The 20,532-nt window shown below is 37.5% G+C and overlaps 1 protein-coding gene and 1 long non-coding RNA gene across 2 annotated transcripts in view; one reads left to right on the top strand and one right to left on the bottom strand.

Annotated features, from left to right (window-relative positions):
* LPCAT1 (lysophosphatidylcholine acyltransferase 1) overlaps positions 1–20,532 on the bottom strand; it is a 58,560-nt gene that overhangs the window by 1,925 nt on the left and 36,103 nt on the right. Inside the window, exons 10-13 of the mRNA XM_086896010.1 lie at positions 13,952–14,077; positions 8,204–8,357; positions 7,234–7,332; positions 3,197–3,335 (exon numbers count right to left, since the gene is read on the bottom strand). Coding sequence (XP_086752136.1) covers positions 3,197–3,335; positions 7,234–7,332; positions 8,204–8,357; positions 13,952–14,077 — 518 coding nt within the window. The remainder of the gene's footprint in view (positions 1–3,196; positions 3,336–7,233; positions 7,333–8,203; positions 8,358–13,951; positions 14,078–20,532) is intronic.
* On the top strand, positions 10,738–16,467 carry LOC147655546 (uncharacterized). The gene is made up of 2 exons (XR_015288814.1): positions 10,738–10,869; positions 13,589–16,467. It is a non-coding gene; the product is annotated as an uncharacterized LOC147655546 (long non-coding RNA).

Raw genomic sequence — 20,532 nt, 5'->3', positions numbered from 1 at the left:
CACAGGAGTACTGAAATTGTAGGGCAACCCTGCCTCTGAACTGAAGGCAAGGAGAAGGCAATAAACGTAACTTTATCCTTCCACTCACAAAGAAGTGGGTACCCTTTATCCACAGTTTATATGGATCTAAAGCATTCTGCACCTGTAACTTCAACAAAAGTTGATGAAGCTTAGGTCATGAAAACCAACATTACCATCTATGTTGAAAAACTTTGAAAATTATGTACCACAGGCTACATAATATGGATCATATAAATGATCAAGTTTTCAGGAGGAAAGGGGAATCCAAACTCAACAGAGTAACATTTTGGATAGATCTCAGTAAGCTGACATTTTGGGTCCTTCTGAAATAAGTCCTGAAAGTATTAAGGAATATTTATTGACATTGTACTCAGCAGAGTGCAATTGAAAGTGTTTGGAATCCCATTTGCCTTATACATCAGAAACGTGAAAAAAGGTGATGTAGAAAGAACCAACTATTCCAGCATTACTTCTCATTACAGGTCTCATCTTGGAGCTCAAACTGAAAGCAACTGTTAAGCATTAGACTGAAGGAAAATATCACCTCAGTCATTAACCTCGGGAAAAAGGTGATTTTGCTTCCCACCTCTACTAAAAACAAAGAGACATAAAGGAAGAAAGAACTCAAAGTAGAGTTAAGACTCATGCCTATATCTTTGCATTAAGTATGCATATGTACTACAAGAACTTCAAGAATTTTTTCTCCTACCCTTGAAACACCCTCCTACTACTTGATGCTCCTCCTGGAAGCTCTATGTTCATTAATCTTCTCTAGCTTTTGTTTCCACTAAGCTAAATAATAGGATAATCCTGTGGTTAATATATAATTAAGAAAATAATTCTTCCTTCCCTGATTCTTCATCTATACAGGTAGTCCAAGTATGGCCAATTCCCCCTTTTTTTCTGGCTACAGCAAGCCAGAAACTAGTCTTCAGAACACTTTCACAATCTGAATTGTCTATCAAGAGCTGGTGGAGAGTTTCCTAGAATTTGACATACCCTCCTAGAGAGTAGAGAACCTAACCAAACCCTCCAGAATCACATTTTAAGTCTAATAAATTTTGCCTCTGTCTATATTAGACTGAAAGGATAAGCTTTGCAATCAGAGTGCATCTGAACAACTAAGCCAACTGCACAATGCTTATAAGAACCGATATATAAGATCTCCAGTGTGCTTTCAACCATGCAACAAAAATCCAGATTTCCAGCTATTCAGATTGGCAATTACCAATCTAGTTACATAATCTTGATTTTGCTCTTGGCTATTCTGTTTACCTGCAACCTGAGCTTTTCCTCTGGGATGAGATCTGTGGCTTCAATTAGGTTGATACTTTAGGTATTTTATCTTTCGTTCTTATAAGTAAGACTCAATATTCCTGCTTTAAATTCCAACACCTTAGAAAGGAGATTGTCAGTAGACCTCAGCTGTGTGTATCCAAAATAATGTTATTTCCACCAGATCCAATGTTTTGATTTCTCTTCAGAAAAATCAGAATTTTTGAGAACCACGTATCTTCAGAACCACATGGTCTGCAAGTTTATTCACCTCTCCTTTCTAGTAAGTGCAACAAAATGAGCATGTATGAAGTTCCACATATTCTCAGGAAAGGCGAGAGGTTGAATATTGATGGCAGCAACTTTCAAGACAGAAATGCAATGCCAAAAGTTTATTAGCAACTTTAATTCCCTAATCTACTAACTTGGACATTTACTCCCACTATTAAACTTTCAGATATGTTAAAAGGACATGTTTGTACTATAAAATGAGCACTTCTCTCAGAAAAAAATTATGTAAACACCATCTTACTAGCTACTTTGTGTTGCATCACAAAAGACTATTCCTGAGTACAGGACATAAAATAGTGAAAATGAGAGCCAAGCACTCCAGCAGCCATTGCTGTGGTTTGGTGGTCCAGATTTTCTTGTGATGGGAACATACAATGACCACTTAGGGGAAAAGTGCAGATTAAACACAACTATTAAAAATTAATATTAAAAAATGAATTCTTTGGTAACTCACATGACCTGGTCTGAGTTTACTTGCACATGACTACAAATTTAGCTATTCTCAAACAATGAAATGTACCAAATTAAAATTCTGCTACACTTACACCAGTTTAAGATTTGTGCTGGTATTTTTGAAGCTGGTGATTGGGAGGTGGGGGCAAGAGCTGAGTCACTGCACATTATGAGTTAGAAGATGAGAAGCAACATAACAGTGATAAGTAGGAAAAAGGCAACGGGCAGGATGGATGTGGAAATGCTGGGGATGTGACAGATAAGAGGCACAGAAAGGAAAGGGGTAATACAGCAGGAAGGAAGCAAGGAGACAAGACAGTAGTCAGGAAAAAAGGAAAGGACAGTGACAATGATACTGATTTCAGTAACTCTAAAATATTAATGTATTTGAAGGTTTACATACATATTGTATGATTGAAACAGAGGAATTACTAGTGTAGAAACTATGATTTACTATCACTGATGTATTATTTTGCAAAATTTTTACAAATTAAATACATTCTGATAATCCTGAGGCAAAACAATTAGAACAGGGTGTATCATAAGCACCTCTACTGGAGATACTTAGTATATTGGCTATTAACAACTCAGTTCATACTCAAATGATACAACTAAATTTAGACCCTTACTGCATAAAGCATAAAAAATCTGAAATAACATGTAAGTACTCTGACTCCTAGCACAATCTATTCACCCAGGTCTCAATTTTTCAAATGCAACTTTCTCGCCTCCATTCCACCTACATTACACACTATAGAATAGGAAGCCTGGTTAACCCCCTCATTTCCTACTCCCAGACACAAGAGACAAAACAACAAGACAGAGCTAAGGCAGCTTTCTTTAAAAATACACATTTGCATACATGAAAGTCACAGAACAGAATATGTTGAAGGAGCTAATCCTCGTATTATGTGGCTTGATGTGGAAGGGAAAACTGAAAACATGCAAACGTGGCATTTGCTACCAGAGGTGAAACTTGTTTTTCCAAATGAAAATTGACTTTGTTTGCAGTGCTGTTATCAGTATTGAAGTCACCAAGCCAATTAAAAAAAGGTAGAGTTTAATAACAATGTAACTGCTTTGTCAACATGAGTGCAGGTAATTTTGACATTTTGTGACAGTTCAGATGCATTACTTACCATATATAATTACTTACCATACGTAATCTTTCCTTTTTCTTCTTCATCTACAGCTCTAAAAAGATGTGTAACATCAATTTGTGACACGCCCATGGCAGTCTTGAGAATACAAGCTAAATCCTCTTCTGTTACAGTTCCGCCTCCTGACTGGTACAGCTATGAATCAAGACAGCAAGATAAATCATTGCAAAGCTGAATGCCAGCTCCTATGAGCAGCACTACATTGAAGTAAAGCAAAATAAAAATTTGGTATTAGAAATTCTAGTCACTCTCAGACTGATGAGATATATTAAGGATTTCAGATTAGTCTGGGTAAAAAACATCATCAGTTCACCCATGTATGCTTAGAAAGGAAAGCTTGCTATAATCAGAAAAAAGTCCAACGTTTACATGCCTAATCACTGGAATTACCATGATGTTCAGCAACAAGCCTGTCGAACACTAACACGTTTTGCAAATATATAACTGGGAATAATATTCAGTCCATTAAGCTACATGTCTAAACTTCAAGACAATCTGTAATACCGGGAGATATGTTTACGTCAGCCTAAATCAGATACCATTTCCAATTGATCAGGTGTAAACCTCAAGATTCCTTTGACCAAAATCCAAAAGCCAGCTTACAAAAAATGTCTGCATCTAAATGGTGTTAATCAGGAGAATCCTACTTCATACACCAGTGATGGGCATATAATTTTCTAAAAGTATTTATTCTAGAAAATAATCATATGCAAAATCTTACATCCTAAAGAGTTACCTCACAGAGTTAGCTTTACTACTGAAGGATTGATAACTAAGAATAATTGCTCACAGTCTCATTCCATCTTTGGATATGTACAGTGTTTTAGCCTGAGAAATGAACCTGAATACTTCTAATCATCTGCACCAAATTAATTTTTTCTCCATTAAGCTTTCTTAACATAACTCAATTTGCCTGTACAATGCAAAGTGAGAGATAATAGTTTTTGAAACATTTATGTCTCCTTTTCAAGCATGATAGCATTGAAAATATCAAACCATGTAAAAAGTGCTGTTTTGAAAACTTCCTTTTAATTTCTCTACATCTTTGAGAAGGTGGGAACTGATGAGATTGACCAAACAGGCATAAATATGTATTTTACACACAAAAGCTGTTGCCACGAGACAGCACACCTTAGTGGAATAATATTGAAGCTCCATGGAAGAAAAGATATGCTCAAACCAGGAATCTCACCTTTTGTGCCCTGGCACCTAACCTGCACACTCTTTCACAGGAATAGGGAAAAGAACAAGACATTTCTTAATGAAACCTGCTACATTTTCACAGAACAAGTAGATAATATTGGGTGCTCAGTATAAACACCATATTGACAAGATTTATAACAGCCTTTAGTTTCTTTAGCAGCTTGGAAGGGATGGTGTAGTACTTAAGAGTGCTGCTCTTAGTCCAAATGCCCTGCCAAGGCAGGGGCACCTAGATAGCCTGGTATCCAGAGGCAGGATAGGAGTGCATCCAGGTGTGTTTGGAATGTGTCCAAAAAGGGAAGCTCCACGACCTCCCTTGGAAGCCTTCTCTGGCACCTTCAACATAAGTTCTTCTTCATCTTGAGGTGGAACATCTTGTAATTTAGTTTATGGCCATTGCTCCTCATTCTGTCATTGGGCATCACTGGAAAGAGTCTGGCACCATTGTCCTGACACCCACCTTTGAAGTACATACATGCATGAATGAGATCCCCTATCAGTCTTCTTTTGTGCAGACTAAGCATCCCCAGCTCCCTCAGTCTCACCTCTTTAGAGAGATGCTCCAGACCTCTCATCATCTTTGGTGACCTTTACTGGACCCTCTCTATTCCCTCCTTGTCTTGTGCTGAGGAGCCCAGAACTGGACACAGCACTCCAGACGTGGCCTCACCAGGGCCGAGCATGGGAGCAGGATCACCTCCCTTGACCTGCTGGCCACACTCTTCCCAATGCACCCCAGGATCCCACTGGCCCTCCTGGCCACCAGGACACTGCTGGCTCATTGTCAACTTGCCATGCAGCAAGACTCCCAGGTCCTGTTCTGCAGAGCTGCTCTCCAGTAGGTCACAGCCCAGCCTGTGCTGGGATTGGGGTTTTTCCTCCCCAGGTCCAGGACCCTGCACTGCCCCACATCGATGTTTCCTCTGGCCAACTCTCCACAGACTATAGAGGTCCCACTGAACGACATCACAACCCTCACACGTATTTCCCATTCCTCCTAGTTTTGTATCAACTCCATATAATGATACTATTTTTCAAGTTCCTCAGTCATATACTAAACACTTTAACTTTGAAAACTTGTAGCTATATTAAATGTTGCACTTTTCCTGAAAGACCTAGCACATGGCAGAGGACAGCACTTGCTCAAAATCATACACTCACGAACTAGCTAGGTCCTTCAACGGCTCCAGGTAAGCTGTGTGACTATCTCATTGTATGTGAAGTCAGGACAGGAGGTAGAAAAGGATTAAAAAAGGTTCTCTTTGCTTTTTTTTTAATCCTAGAATAAGCAAAATGTCCTCAGCTTGAGACTTCTCTTAACCCTTTCACCATCACCAGCAGGATAAAATAAGCCATACCTGCTTCCCCTTGCTGAGTACTTCCCCTTCTTAATAAATACATAAAGCTTCTTTGCAGTTTTACATCTAACTTTGTACTGTAGTCAACAAAGTGACTCCAAATTACATATTATGAGTTAGAGAGTGAAGCAGATAATGAACAGCAGTTTTTCTAAGAAACAGTTTAATTAACTTCAAGTGCTTCCAGAAAGAAAATAACCATCCAATCTGAGCTTTTCTTCCTCTTAAATTATATACTTATATTGCACATTATGAAACAAGACAGTTAAATTTAAACAAAAAAATATCTCCCCAAACCCCCTCTACATTTACTTCAAATTTGCTCATTTTAGAATGAAGACACAGAACTGACCAAACAGTACCTGACTATTTTTCTATGCCATTTTATAGCTGAAACGGACAGAGTTAGGACAGAGACCTTTCTTTCTGCTTTTCCCTCAGAAGCAGCAATAAATGCATCTACTAATGGCATATTTCCCACAATATTTGTAGGAACCAAATATTTTTGCTCCTTCCTTGTTTGCCAAATTTATTGGATTCTGGCCAAAAGGTAAGAACGATACGTGTGAACACTAAGGATTCACAGGAGTCTCATTTCTTCAGCAAAATGTAGTTAAAGTCGTCATGCTGAAGAACCTGAATACAACTACATAGAAAGTAAGGCTGCAGTGTAGCACCATGCAATTGAATGCTCTGAGCACAATGCATTCACTAGAGAAGACAGCATCAAGATTTAGCACTTCTCAGTTTCAGTAACACTGAAGACAATGTGAATTCAAGGCAAAGGGAAAAGATGATGCAGGATGCAGCAGAGTTCGTATGTTGAAACAGTAAAATTAAAGAAATTAATTTAAAAGTAATAAATCAGATACCCATTGGTTAAGCATTGCTGCTGTCACTTTCCCAAAAAGCTTGCATTAACAATCTATGGTGATGCTACAACAAACCACTGAGGCTAGAGCAAGATCAGGAGCACTTCTGGGAACCATCAAGTCTGGGCAAAGACTGCAGGACCACCACACATACATGGTAGGACTAAGGGAAGAAAATTTTAACAAGAAAAAAGGAGATAAAAAATAATCTCTACTAATATGTAGGAATTATTAAAAAAATTCTTTAACAACTTGAAAAATTAGATTTGTTGAAACATTCTAAGAGCAGCAAGTACAATTCAGCAGACTGTTTAGAGGAATCAATACAAAGGACTTGAGATTTCAGACTTAATTTGCTAAAAAGGATTCTACCAGAGTTCTACAAAGAACTTCAAGCAGCAAGCTTTCATAATTTTACACAACTTACACTTGCAATGTATTCCCTATTAACACAAATTCTTAAACTAACTTTCCATTAATATTATTTTAAAATGTAATTAAGTATTAAAATGAAATGTGGAAACTTCTATTGAGTCTAATGCCAGTATTAATAGTTTGTAAAAATAAGCAAACTATATAGAACAAGAAAATGCAACTTACCTGAAATGCCAACTGAATTGTTTCCAGAGTTTTGGATGGCTTACAGACAACTGACAGAGCAATGACAAATTCCCGAATGTCAATTACACCATCTTCATTCTGTGAAGGAAAACCTCCCCTCAAAATAGTGCAGTGTCTGAGAATTTTCATAAATAACTAACAGTTGCTAAAAATGCAGAATACTCAGAAAGATTGTTACATGTGCTGTGACAAAAAAACAGTCTCACTGAAATGAAATCACACAAGGACAAGAACCTGGGTGAAAGCTCTGCAGATTCTTTTCATAGCCTCAGTCAAAAGTCACAGTTTAAATATTCTTGGAAGACAGTGCTGCTACTGTCACCCTTCACTTGCATATTTAAGGTTTTTCCACTGAACCATCTGAATCACTGGGCTGAAATTAAAACCAGAGAATCAGAGGACAACGCACCCTAATTTAAGCCCTGAATACATGACATCTGCTCCAAGAGAGAACACTGTGGACATATCCACTTCCTGGTCCAGACAGCACCTCATCCAGACAAAGATAATAATCGTCATTTCCCCATTCTGACTGATTGCCAGAGGAATGAAAAACTGGCTCATTCACCAAGATCCTTCAGGTTTCAGGCCCATAGAAGAACAGATCATTTATTCACAAAGTAAATGAAATATCAGCTAACAGACACTGCATTCAGCTTCAATGAGCAATAGCAGAGGTCTAGCCTGACCCTACCCTTCCTCCTCTTTTTTACATCTAGAAAAAATATAGGTTTTGTCCAGCTGATACACCTTTTAAGTTCTACCTGAAGGACTGCTTTATTTAGCTGGTGATAGGTGCCCTTACCTTGCTGAAAGGGAAGCGCAGTAAGCAAATTTTATGGTGAAGTGCTCAGAAATCAAACCTCAGTGAATTTAATTTAAACAGAAGTAGGTTAAAGTGAAGTTTACCAAAGGTAGTAAAATTTTTAAACTTAGTGTTGTTTCTTACCTCATCAAAAAGTGAAAACATACTTTCTAATGTCTGAGAAACTGGAAATTCCAAGTAGGCTGAAAATTCTTTGAGATCAACCTTTTCTTTCTTCATTTGCATGGCACTTGCAGCATATTTATTGAGATCATCTTCAAGTGTTTCTGGCTTCAGCCTATAAAGCATATCATTTTTGCACATTTCAAAAATCAACCCAGCTTTAACAATACATATTTCAAAATACCAAATGAAAAAATGGATAACACTGTAAAACATTACAAAGTCTGGATTAAGAATTATTAAACAACTTTATTATAAAAGAATGTATTTCTGTAATTTTATATCTCCCATTAGTTCTCAATTTTTATTAGGAATTACTACAAGGGCTTAAGAAACGTGGACAAACTCATGTCCTTCAGTCTACCTTGATTACAAACCATATGTGTAAGTAGTTCAACAGGAAGAAACGCAGTCTAGAACTAGCTAATAAATTCCAAGCATGGAGAACTAGGTGGAAGTTAGGTCACCCGAATATGGCTGTATTGTAGAACAGTAACATAAACCAATTATGTTTCCAAATTTACTAATGTCACTGAACAGGAAGGACATGATGCATCTTACCTAAAAAAAAATTCAGGGATTACGTAAGAGTGATTATACTGTTAATCCTGTTTATCAGTCCTCATTTTTCACATTCAGTCTTGAGTTGGACACCATTATGAGGTAACCTAAACAAAATTCTTGAAGTTCCTACAGTGACAGAATTTTCTCAGTCCTTCCCCATGGCAAAACCAGACTTTGATGAATGAACAGCTTTATACTTAGGTAGATATCTACTGCATGGTTGTTGGTTAGTTGTTTGCCTAAGTCAAGCTTCCTGTTTTGCCTTTGCTAAAAAAAAAAACAAACCCAAATAACAAAAACCCAAACAAAAAAAACCAAACAAAAAACCCCCAAAAAACCCCAACAACCCATAAAGACTAAACAAAGCCTTATTGAATAATCTTACTATGGATAAAATAAAGGGTACTGGAGGTATGATAAAAAGACAAGCAGCTTTCCCTCCTAATACAACATCAAGCAGATCTGGATCACGTCTCCTCTGAACTGATTTGGGGTAACTTGGGCATCTTTCTACTCGGAAGACAAAAGATACCAGTAAGGTCTCCTACAATGTCCTCCTGCAGTTGCCTGTTTTGCTGCTTGCTGCTGCAGGCAAGGAAGAGTAGTAATTCACACAACTCAAAAGCTAACACCAGAACTGTTCTCGGACTGCAGCTGGGACTCCTCAGCAGCTTCCTCTCAGCAACAAAAATAAATAAAATGCTTAATAACAGCATTCTGAGTAGCTTCTGAAAAAAGATAAGAGCATTTCTGATAGGAAGATGATCTGATACATCAGCTCCAGAACTTGATTGCTTGCTGTAGTGACCCTTCCTAAACATCACAACTCTTAAGTAAAAATTCAACTCCCATGTTGTCTGTTGTGACCTATACTGGCTTAGTGATATGTACTAACTAAACCATGCCACAACCTGTGTTTCTGGAAGACCTGAACATGCAAGAATTCTTGCAGAAACCCATGGCTCCTATAGAACATTCACAAGTTCTTCATCCTAGCATTAAAGCATCTAAAGATTTAGTCCTAGACAGTGTAGGAGTTAGACAGCCTACTGCAAACATTCACTTTTCTTGATCAAGTAGAATAGTAGAAGAAACAATAACAAAAAAATCCATAGATGATTTGAGACGTACACAGAACTCATCTTCTCACATGCAGGATTACATGCAAGAAGTGTCCACTGATAATACATCCCAGACTAGAGGCTGAAATGGATTTTAACTGTAGCACAAGGACAGCTGGCATCTAAATCCTCCCTTGAGATAAGCCCCCACTGACGCAGAATATGTAGTGTAACATTTGTCTCTAAATCAGAGAGATTTTCTTTGCAATTAATTGTCTTCTAGAACTGATGGAGCACTGATGTGGCGAGTAGCACTCAAGACTTGCAAGATCTCTGCTTCACCAGTAAATAAGCCTGAAAAGCTATAGAAGCTTGAAGGCAAAATCTTGTACAGGAAGTAACACAGCTCACCACAAATCTTACAGGCATCTTGTGGTTTATGTTTTGCAAATACAGAAAGAGATGTGAGGCAATCTCAAAAGCAGTATGTGGATCAGTGAGGCAAACTGTTTCAACTTCAGTATGACTGCATTGTACTTCTGGTAATGCAAGGTGGGCTCACTTCCTTCTAGCCCTTCAAAACCAGAAAGTAATTGATATGTTGATGACCATAAGCTGGTAAACTGAAGTCTTCAGAAGCCGCGTGCAAATCTCATAACGGGTTCTGAACCAATATGAAAAGGTTTGAATGTCTCAATTCCTTTACAATAGTTGCTTTTATCCCAATGGAGGCCAAAAATTATAGAAAGCCAACAGCAAATGTCTTCCCTCATGAAACCATGCTTGTTAGCTTAATAGTTGCCATGCAAGATCTAGGCTTTATGATATATAAAATTATTTTCTGTTGTGGTGTTTTGCTTCATTTTTTAGGTCAGTGCACACTAAAGAGAACAAGAAGTATTCCTGAATCCATGAAGATGGAAAGGACATTTTTCAAGACTAACAGCTCTGGACATTAAATTCTTCACAGCAGACTTCACAAGGAAAACCAGATCCCTGAAGGTAGAATATTTTACAGCATAATTATCACTATTTTTAGCAAGTAAGCTAGTTTTAGCTGTATTTGACTATTTGAAAACAAGCTCATTTCTTGCATGCTGGGAATCTGCCAATAACCTTCTAGTGTCTCAGAGAGCTGGAAGAACAGCTGGATCTTGTAGCTAGCTACTGTAAACTGCAAGCACAGAGAAATATGCCCTAAGCCAGAAAAGCACAATACATTCACTTTAATGTCTGCTGACATACTTCTGTGCAACTTCTTGCCATCATAGAGCAAGTATATTGCAAAAAACTGCAAAACAGACCTTCTTGAATACTCTTGGCATACCCTGCCTTGATCCACAAAAGCAGGGTCTACCATGGTTGTTATTTGCTGTAATGCCTGATCCATGATCACCTCCTGTAGTAGAGAGCATTGCTTTTATCACAAATTCAGATGGTAAACATCCTCCAGAGCATTTCCCCTTGTTGTAGATGACCTCTGAGTACTCTGAAGTCACAGCACAGGGTGTGCTGTGAGGGTTATTACTCTGGGGATACAAAGTTCTGCCTTACAGTCTGGACCACCATTTCAGGCACACATGGAAAGCAGAAGTCTGCATTGTAGTCTGGATGGTAGAGGCTGTGAGCAAGAATAGGCAGGCAACAGGCCTGAGGTCCTTGCAGATCTTGGTAGCCTACAGCTGATTTGACTAAAAGGATCCTCATGGTCAACTTGATGATGTAATATTGGGAATTAGAACAGAAGCTTGAAACAATAGGAACAAATCAATTCCAATCAGAACTCAAGGATCTCCTTGCAGGCAACTACCCTAAAGCAGCTCATAAGAAGTATCTCATAAAAAGACAGAAACTAGACTTTGTTAACTGTATTAACACTTCCTGAAGAAGATATCCAAAGAGGTCTTTAGCAAGGCACAAAATCCAAACAAAATTCAATGGCCAGAACATAGCAATAGATCCAGTTCAAGTAAAACTAGAGATTCACTTTAAACAGTGGGGTCATTAATTACAGATTAATTAAATGAAGCAGAGGATTTACATTGTATGAAAAAAGATATGAAAGCTATAACATAGACTGCACATAGTTTAGCAATTAGCTCGTTGGTCAGACAAATTATCAGACTGAAGAGAAACATGACTCCTTGAGGAGTAACGAAGGCACAGTTTGAGAAGATAAGTCTATGATCAATTGATCTCATTGATAAAGCAGTCATTTTATCACAGAGTTTGGTACAAGCCAGCTGTACAGCTCTGTTAACAGAGCCCAAGCACATCCTTAGATGAAGCATGAGAACTCAGTGCTGCGCCTGCATGGATTCTGGACTGGATCCCATCCAGCTGAGCACAGGCTAACCAAATTTTACAGACAATGATAATGAATCCTGTAGACACAATGTGCGCAGAAGTAACTCTTCAGTACAGCAAACTGAGGTGTAAAGTTGATTTCAAAAAATCTAAACCAAAAAGAACTCTGAATTTACCTTACTATAGGAATCTTAAACCTGGGCATTACCTCGAAAATATGTCATTGCTCAAAAACAAGTATTAAGACTGAATGAAAAATCCATTGGATAAAATTTACTGTTCTAGTTACTTAGGGATGCTAGTGGATGATCTTAATGCCTCCCTGGCCTCAAAACCTTTGAATAAACAGCAAAATGACTACATTATTATCAAATATGCATTAGAGATGAAGTCATATTACAGTCTTCATCCAATTGTGCCGGAAAAATACCATCATAATATCCTTCTTATTGGCACATGCCCAGATTCAGAGAGGATTATATTTCACCAGTGATTAATTGCTCATACCAGAAAGAGAACTTCTGGGCTGCAGTGAACCTCACTCACAAATGCATGTAACTGTTTCAGAGGCCAAAACAAAACCCTAGAAAAGCATAATTTGAAAGAACAGCTTTAAATTGAGCAGACAGAAGCCAGACAACTTAACAAGAGGATTAAACTGAATCCTGGGATTATGAACTGCATAATAAGAGACGTGGGTGGTTGGTTTGTTTTGTTTTGCTTGTTTTTCTTCCATAGTAGTGTAAATTCAAAGCCTTTTAAACAAAGTAAGACTCTTCCTTTTCCTTTAGAAGTCTCTCCTATCCTAATGGAAGTTTTTCAGATGGAAGTCCTGACAATCGATTAATATATGCTTGTCTTCTGAATTCATGATGTGTGCCGTCCTACATTCTTTATTCTCCAAGAGAGCTTTTTCTTCTTTATTTTCATTTATGTACAGAAGCTGAAGGAAAAATTAGTGAAAGGAAATAAAATACACAATGGAAACATTAAACTACACTCTGTACTTTCAGGCGATGAGACAAGGAAATGAAAAAGGGTGTTTGCATATTGAGAGTTAACAGGATGAGGGTGTACATTTAATTCATGGTTGCTCAATAAGATCACTGAAGAAGCAGGAGAAAAATCTGAAAACAGCAGCACAGTCTACTATTTGGTTTATGTAAAATTTTCAGGCTTGCTGAGGTTTTTTTGAAAGGTAAAGCTATCAGGAAATGGCACTATGGGAAGAAAGAAGAGAGGACCCACACTGCATGCATTGACCTACAGCTGCATTAGAAAGTCCATCTGGCAGTGACCTGCTCAAAAGATCAACCACCACCTTCTCAGCGAAGGGTGACCCCTCTGTCCTCACTATTACAAGGTTAATCCAGTCACAAGATTGCTATTGTCAGCCCTTGTTTTCCCTCCACAGATGTCTCCACAGGAAACAGCAACTGACTCTTTAATTGTATCAAATATTGGGAATCCCACAGTACTCCTGATCCTCTTCAGAAAGTGTCTTCTAGCTCAGGAATGAACACTTCAGACTCACTCTGCTCTCTTGTCAGATGGAAAATAAGAACTTTACAACCTCCTCTAGTCATTGGGATTCAGGGGTGCTGCTTGAAAGTTAAGTACAGTATTGTTTCAATTTTATACTGGTGTTTCCCTGATTGTGTGATGACAACATTCCATATATATTTATAAATGCAATATGGTTACATGATAGGAAAACTATATAAACATAGATATACAATAAATATGCACCTTACATATAAATATTGTATATGCTCACCCAAGGCTCCTCACAAGCTTTGCAAATTCTAAAAGACACGTATCTGAAGGTAGACGAAGCTGTCCTTCAGCCAAAGCCAGCTGACAGTCTTCAAATGTGTAGTCTGTCACTGAAACTCCCAACGCCCTCAAATAAACCAAAGAAACACTGTAAACAAGATACTCCAAGAAAACTGACCAGAATAATCACTTTTTTCACAGCAAAAAGTCCTATAACAACTATGCTCTCCATTCTGAAAAAATATAAGGACGAGCTCATAAAAGTAAGTTTACACAGAGAGAATGAAATATGGTACACGATCCATTGCAGAGCATCTGTTTTGACTGAGTCAAAATATACAAGAACACAAGGCAAAAATTAGGCAGTGTAAAGACTTTCATAGACATATTTCATGTAAGTGAATAACCAGGATTTCAAGATTTTTGATCTAGAACACAAATATATATTTATTAACAATTGTGTCCAATATTTTTATTATTATTAATTTATTGAAGTGTTAGCGCAATCACCTGAGCAGAACAGCTATTACCTTCAACTAATCTTATTATACAAAAGGCAACACTTCTTTATAAATAACAGCTAGAACACAACATATAAAAACAAGTAGAGTTGACCTCTAAGCAAACAAGTTATTTTCAAATGTATGACATAAGAAAGGTAGCAAAAAAAATACACCCAAGCCTTTATTCACCAAACAATTCAGTACTGGTTTTTGCTCCACTTCTAACTCGATGCTCTGTAGTAATTGTAGTGCCATAAGATAATTGATGGAAATCCTGATATTATAGCTGCCCTGCATTTGCTGTGGCAAAGTTGAGAGAAAGACAGTGTGGTGTGAAAGAGGCCTTTAAGAATTCAGTGTACAAACATAAGATACAATTTAGAAAGCCAACACAGCTCCATATAAACTACTCATCTGCCACATTTTTTATTATACTTTATTTTACTTATTGTAGTAAGGAGAATTATCTCCTTTATGCAGTCTTTTTTAGTTTGATGAAATCTTTGCAAATTTTTTTTTATTTACTTACCTTCATTCTTTTCATCTACAGTTTGTCTACCTTACTGCTAACCACTTTTTCATATGGGAATATACACTAATGGCAAGATTGATGCAAAACCCTAAGGCCCGCCACAGTAATTTTTGCTTTAAAACCCCAGTGTTCAATTCTATGCTTTATTATAAATAGTTTGATCTGTAATGGCAGTTAGCTCTTATGCAAATAATTTCTGTCAGTCTCTTCCTCAGAATCTCATTCTAAGGCTTTTGAATACCAAAGTAAATAACTAACATAAGCCAGTTCTCTTCTGTCCACCAATTATCAGACTTCAGGAATTTTGATAGATACGACGTGTACTAAACTTTAAAAATACTGATCAGGGTTTCTCTCCTCTTTACAGCTGAGAAAGTCAAACATTCAGGAAGAACACCTCACTAATAAATATTCAAGTCCAAAAGTACCAAATATGGCAAAAAATAGATAGTATTTGTAAGCTATGCACAAAACAAGGAATTAGAAGGTAGTGATCTTCGCTGAATAGCCTCCCCCTTCCTAAGAAGAAACAACAAAGAGAAAGGAACAAAAGGATAAAGCCAACTAAACCAAATGATTTAGGTACATGGAAAAGTCATCTTAAAAGCAGTGTTGAAAATTAGATTGCCTCATACTGGTGATCTAAGCAATTAAATCCAGCTCCTCCAAAATTTTCTCTGCTTGGTCTGTTCTTATTTCATTAATCCACTCCCCCTATGAAGTATTCCAGCAGTATTTTTAAAACAGTAAACCACCTTAATGGAATGGACAAGATTCTTGTGATACCTTACCTCATCCCACAGATCGGGGTTAGCATAGCAACAAATGTGTAAAACATAGATTAAGAACTCCCCCATGCTGTGGGGATTTAAATCCATTTCCAAGTTCAATCTAAGAGATAGGTATTGTGAGCAGGTCAAGACTTCTGTTTTATAGTATTCAATATAGTGTTGCATTATACAAGATGAAATCACTGGTATTTTACAATACAAAATCAATTTTCCTCGAAAGAAGAAAAAGGAGTGGATGAAAGAAACAGAGTCCATCCAGTCAGTTGAGATTACTTCCTATTCCCCTCTTTTTTACTGTCTGTGCACTTGATCATCCCTACAGACATCCATGTCAGCTGTCTCCAGCAAGGACATGCTACAGGCAGTACTACCCAGTGCAGTTCCATAAAAGAATAGAGCAATAAACAAAGATCTAGCCCAGCCAAGCACATTACACCAAAATTCATCAGTTCTCCAGGCCACACTAGGTATAGCATGCAACAGAAATACAGGAACTTACAGGCGATCAGCTGAAGCACATGGGAACTACATGCAAAAGGGGAAGCTTGTTAAAAATAAGTTAGGAAACTGAAAGAGTAAAGTGTTCTTCTATTGGACATATTAGGGAATCAGGAGAAGTGATAAGACGCCTAAATTCCGAAAGGACAAAAAAAAATCATTGAAATTGATTAAAGGTGGCAATTAAAATAAAGAGACTTTTAAGAAACAAAAGAAACTCAAGTGTTCTCTCGAGGGAAACAGGGAAGATGGACAAGTTAAAACATAACCATAAGGTGGCAAGCCAAAGCAAGAAACAATAGCTTGTTAAAACCAAAAGCAAGATGCTTTCCCAACACATCAAAAGAAAGATGACTAAGAAAGATCAGGGCACTCAGCCTGCGGGGAGGGGTGAAGCTTGACTGGCTGCCAGCCCAGCACCAATGCCAGATTTAAATAACTGTTAAATAATGGTCCCCAAATACGTTGAAGGAGCCTAGCCGAAGAGGAATTAAAAAAATCTCCAAAACAAACAGCCAACAAAAAAATCATAACCAAACTTAAGATACAAAATAAATTCCAAACAAAAGCTGGGATCATTGCAGGTTCAGCTGAACCATGAGGGGAAGCACAACCTGCATATTTTTATAGCTTTGTGCACCCCTTATAAAAGAGGCAGTAGTTGGACCAGACTTATATTGCTATCAATAAAGGAAAATCCCCACTACAATTAATACCTACATGTATGTTCAATGTCAACACATGCACAAAATGGGATACAGAAAGACAAAAGCAGCTTCTTTTGTTCACCTGCTGCAATTTTCTTAAAAAAACAAAACAACTTAAAGAGGGTACATATACATCCAGACTTTCATAATAACAAAGATCAAGTGAGGAAGGAAAAAACCACTTTTGCTTAAAGCAAAGTTCAATCATAGAATCAGCCAAGGCCAGATAGAGTTCAAGTGTCTCTTGAGTTCAGAAATAAAGTCACAACCTGTACAGGGCTAGCAGCTTAAAGCACCTTGATGTCAGCTCAGAACATTAAGAAACTGCAGCTGAGGGAACATATAAATTTCAGTATATATCCTAAGACTTGTCAATTTTTTAATTTTTTAGAAAAAAGTCTGGTATATTAGAGTTCACTGTAAGGCCTCAGTACAACTGTAACTCAGAGAATTTTTCTACAGAAAAAGTTATTAGACTATTCTAACTTATCCTCCAGGGCAATCTTTTTCTACTTCAATTGGGGAAAAAAATTCAAGTCGAGATGCAAATCACAAGTACAATCCCATATTTTTAATAAATTAAAAATGAAACAACTTTTCCCATATCTTCATTTGAAAGCATTTCCCTGCACCCTTTTCTTCACATTACTTCTGCTTTCACTCTCAGTTAATGTGAGCCTGGCCTTTTAAAAAGTCCAGCAGATTTATATCTGACATGAATGTCTGGCTTGACATTACTTTAGACTTTTTTCCTTTCCTGTCCTCCCCAAGATGCTGGCTATTTACCCATCATGATATCACACTACATGAAGTTTCAAAGTCAGCAAGTCGCTTGCAAATAATAAACTCAAATGAAAGGGAACCCCAAAAGCTTTCCTGCAAACCAAATCTGTTAAACACAACAGCTGTACTTGTTATATCCTGCTTTCTGACACAAAAGAGCTCCCTATGTATAATATTTGTGCAGTCAGAATATAAGATGAATTATTAACTTCCTCATTTTCTGCATACCAATCCACTATGCATGCAAAATGCCAAACATGAAACAGAATGTGACTGCTGGAATATTATGTAAAGTGAGAGAAAACAGTACAGGTTATATTGTGACATTTGGAATCTACATTTCAACAAAAACATTCTCAAAATGTTTTACATTGTGCATAAGCAGAACTGTGAACTAATCAAGAGAATGTTCCAAAGGCTGCTCAAAACCCCTTTAAATCAACTATAATCTTTATCAGGTGATGAAATCATTAGGATTGCATCTAAATTGGTATTTTTCTTCATTATGGGATGTTCAGCAAAAAGACATTCAAAACACAGTGGACAAGTAACTCCAATTATTAGTAGCCATCTGTACACAAACTTCCTGAACCAGAGACCTTTTGTTTCGGAATCACTAATTAACCACATGTTTTTTACAGTATATCTCAGCTCTGATTAAGTAGTTTTATCAGGTAATGACCATTTTAAACTTATTCCATTTACTTTCAGCTGATCTGCTGTTGAGTGCTTTCCATCTCTTCTGCTATGAAAAGTAAGACTTCCTTTAGTATGCTTTTTCAGAACTGATGATTTTCCTGACCTCCAAAACAACCTTCCACTCTTTTTTTTCTCATCCTTTCCCAAGCTGAAGAGCTGCCAACTATTTAGTTTTGGAAGACCAGAGTAGATTGTCCCTTTTTTATCCTCAGATTACTATTTTGTGACATTCTCCAAGCAAAAGAAGGTCCAGTCATGAGTCTGAAGTACACATAAGGAATCTATTATCTCAATGGTTCAATTTTTAGACAAAAAAGAAGCTGCCAACAGCTGTATTTCTGCCTGGTGTTGTTTGAAAATGGGTCCTGTAATTGTTGGTCTTGTAGACTTGCACATTACAAATCTTCAAGGGGTAAAAAACAAAGGAGGCTCTCCTTGTGTTGTCAGCATTAAAAAACCAGTTAAAACCAGACTGTTGCAAAGTATTGCTTAACTTTAAAATATTTATTTCTTCCTTGAGAAAATAAATGTAGCAAGAAGTTGCACAGTTAGCCTTGTTCTGTGACTAGGTTCTCCAACTGCCACACTCCCTGTATTCACTGAAATGAAAAGAGTGCACAATATGTTTCTCATCTCAATTTTTGTATATGGCCTGAAATCCAAACAGTGCACAGAATCTTTTAAGTGGGAAAAGACCTATGAGTCTATCAAGTCCAACCTTTGACTGATCACTGTCTTTTCAACTAGAGCATGGTGCAATGTCCAGTTGTTTCCTGAACATCTCCCTGGGCAGCCCATTCAGATATTTAACAACACTTTCCATTAAGAAATTCTTCCTGATGTTCAACCTGAGCCTCCCCTGGAGCAGCCTGAGGCCATTTCCTCTCATCCTATCACTGGCTGTGTCAGACAAGAGGCCAACCCACAGCTTGGAACAACCTCCTTTCAGGCAGTTGCAGAGAGCAATAAGGATCCCCTGAGCCTCCTTTTCTCCAAGCTAAACAGCTCCCTCAGCCACTTCTCACATGATTTATTCTCTAGACCCTTCACCATCAATGCTTCAAATGGATGCTTGTTAACTCCAGCACTACAGTAATTCCACTTATATTGATGCCTACGCCTTTGATGGTATAAAAATGCCAAAAAAACCAGTTTGGATTTCAAAGTTGAATGCTGAACATCCAAACAGTACCTGTACAGAATCACACATGGAACTTCAGACAGCAGAGGCACAGAGCATAGCAGTTTATCCAAAGTTAGATTCAACAGGCCACTGAATACAACATATAGCCATGAGTCAGACCAGTAAGCAACGGTAAACTCACAACCTCAAGGCTACTCTTTAGCAACTAGCATTACTCTATCACATATACTGGCAAAGATCACATTCTGATGTCAGAGCCAGCAAGAAAAAAAAAAACAAAACCTGATTTTGACTGTGTAGAAGATGACAGAAGGGAAGATGGACACAGAAGACTACCTGTAATATTTTTTTTGCCTTCATCAGCATGCTGGATTAAAAGTACTCATTTCTCAAAAGCAAAATGTAATGCTCATATGTCAAACTGGTGTGTCAGTGCTTTAACTGTATGACATGCTCCAACATAGGGAAAGTGATCCTGGCAAGTACTTGACAGAAAACATCAGGAAGACAGATGTTTCATGTCTAACATGCTTAACTTTAATCAATTTCAGCATCTACTGCAAATATAAAAACACATCTTTAAATGTTTATGTAAGTGAGGAAGAAAACAAAATGGAAAAATTCAAACTGTATATGACATTTTACTGTTTCTACAGGAAGGCTGCCTTTCTGGGCTCACCAAAACTCAGAACCCCTGTGTCACATGTTATTACAATGCTGAGTTTAACAGTCAAAAGATCTAGGAAAACAAAATGCTCAAATCAGGAGTACTGAAAGAACTTTGGTTCTGAGGTGCTTACACCTCAGGAGTTTTGAAAAACAAAGAGGTAAAGGTGTCTGGTTTCCATCAAGTTTCAGACTCAACATCTGCCATGTGCAAAAAAAAATTAACATATTTGCAATATTTTGTCTTCCATTTTTCCCC

The sequence above is a fragment of the Cyanistes caeruleus genome, chromosome 1, assembly GCF_971803275.1.
Source record: "Cyanistes caeruleus chromosome 1, bCyaCae1.hap1.1, whole genome shotgun sequence".
NCBI classification, from domain to species: Eukaryota; Metazoa; Chordata; class Aves; order Passeriformes; family Paridae; genus Cyanistes; species Cyanistes caeruleus.
Note: the sequence above shows the minus strand (reverse complement) of the source record. Positions and strands in the feature narration are given on the sequence as shown.